The sequence below is a fragment of the Myotis davidii genome, unplaced genomic scaffold (genome assembly GCF_000327345.1).
Source record: "Myotis davidii unplaced genomic scaffold, ASM32734v1 scaffold230, whole genome shotgun sequence".
NCBI classification, from domain to species: domain Eukaryota; kingdom Metazoa; phylum Chordata; class Mammalia; order Chiroptera; family Vespertilionidae; genus Myotis; species Myotis davidii.
In genome coordinates this window covers 1,364,693-1,365,138 of record NW_006282259.1, presented here as the reverse complement: position 1 = coordinate 1,365,138, position 446 = coordinate 1,364,693, and the positions used below count along the sequence as shown (strand labels likewise).

At 61.4% G+C, this 446-nt stretch overlaps 1 protein-coding gene across 1 annotated transcript in view; it reads left to right on the top strand.

Annotated features, from left to right (window-relative positions):
- Positions 1–4: 4 nt before the first annotated feature.
- FOXC1 (forkhead box C1) overlaps positions 5–446 on the top strand; it is a gene marked incomplete at its 5' end in the record, with an annotated part of 1,326 nt that continues 884 nt past the window's right edge. The window contains one exon of the mRNA XM_006752797.1: positions 5–444. Within this exon, the coding sequence (XP_006752860.1) occupies positions 5–444 (440 nt within the window). The remainder of the gene's footprint in view (positions 445–446) is intronic.

The window sequence follows — 446 nt, the reverse complement described above, 5'->3', positions numbered from 1 at the left end:
GGCCCCTATGAGCGTGTACTCGCACCCAGCGCACGCCGAACAGTATCCGGGTGGCATGGCCCGCGCCTACGGGCCCTACACGCCGCAGCCGCAGCCCAAGGACATGGTGAAGCCGCCCTATAGTTACATCGCGCTCATCACCATGGCCATCCAGAACGCCCCGGACAAGAAGATCACCCTCAATGGCATCTACCAGTTCATCATGGACCGCTTCCCTTTCTACCGGGACAATAAGCAGGGCTGGCAGAACAGCATCCGCCACAACCTCTCACTCAACGAGTGCTTCGTCAAGGTGCCCCGCGACGACAAGAAACCGGGCAAGGGCAGCTACTGGACGCTGGACCCGGACTCGTACAACATGTTCGAGAACGGCAGCTTCCTACGGCGGCGGCGGCGCTTCAAGAAGAAGGACGCCGTGAAGGACAAGGAGGAGAAGGACCGGCTGC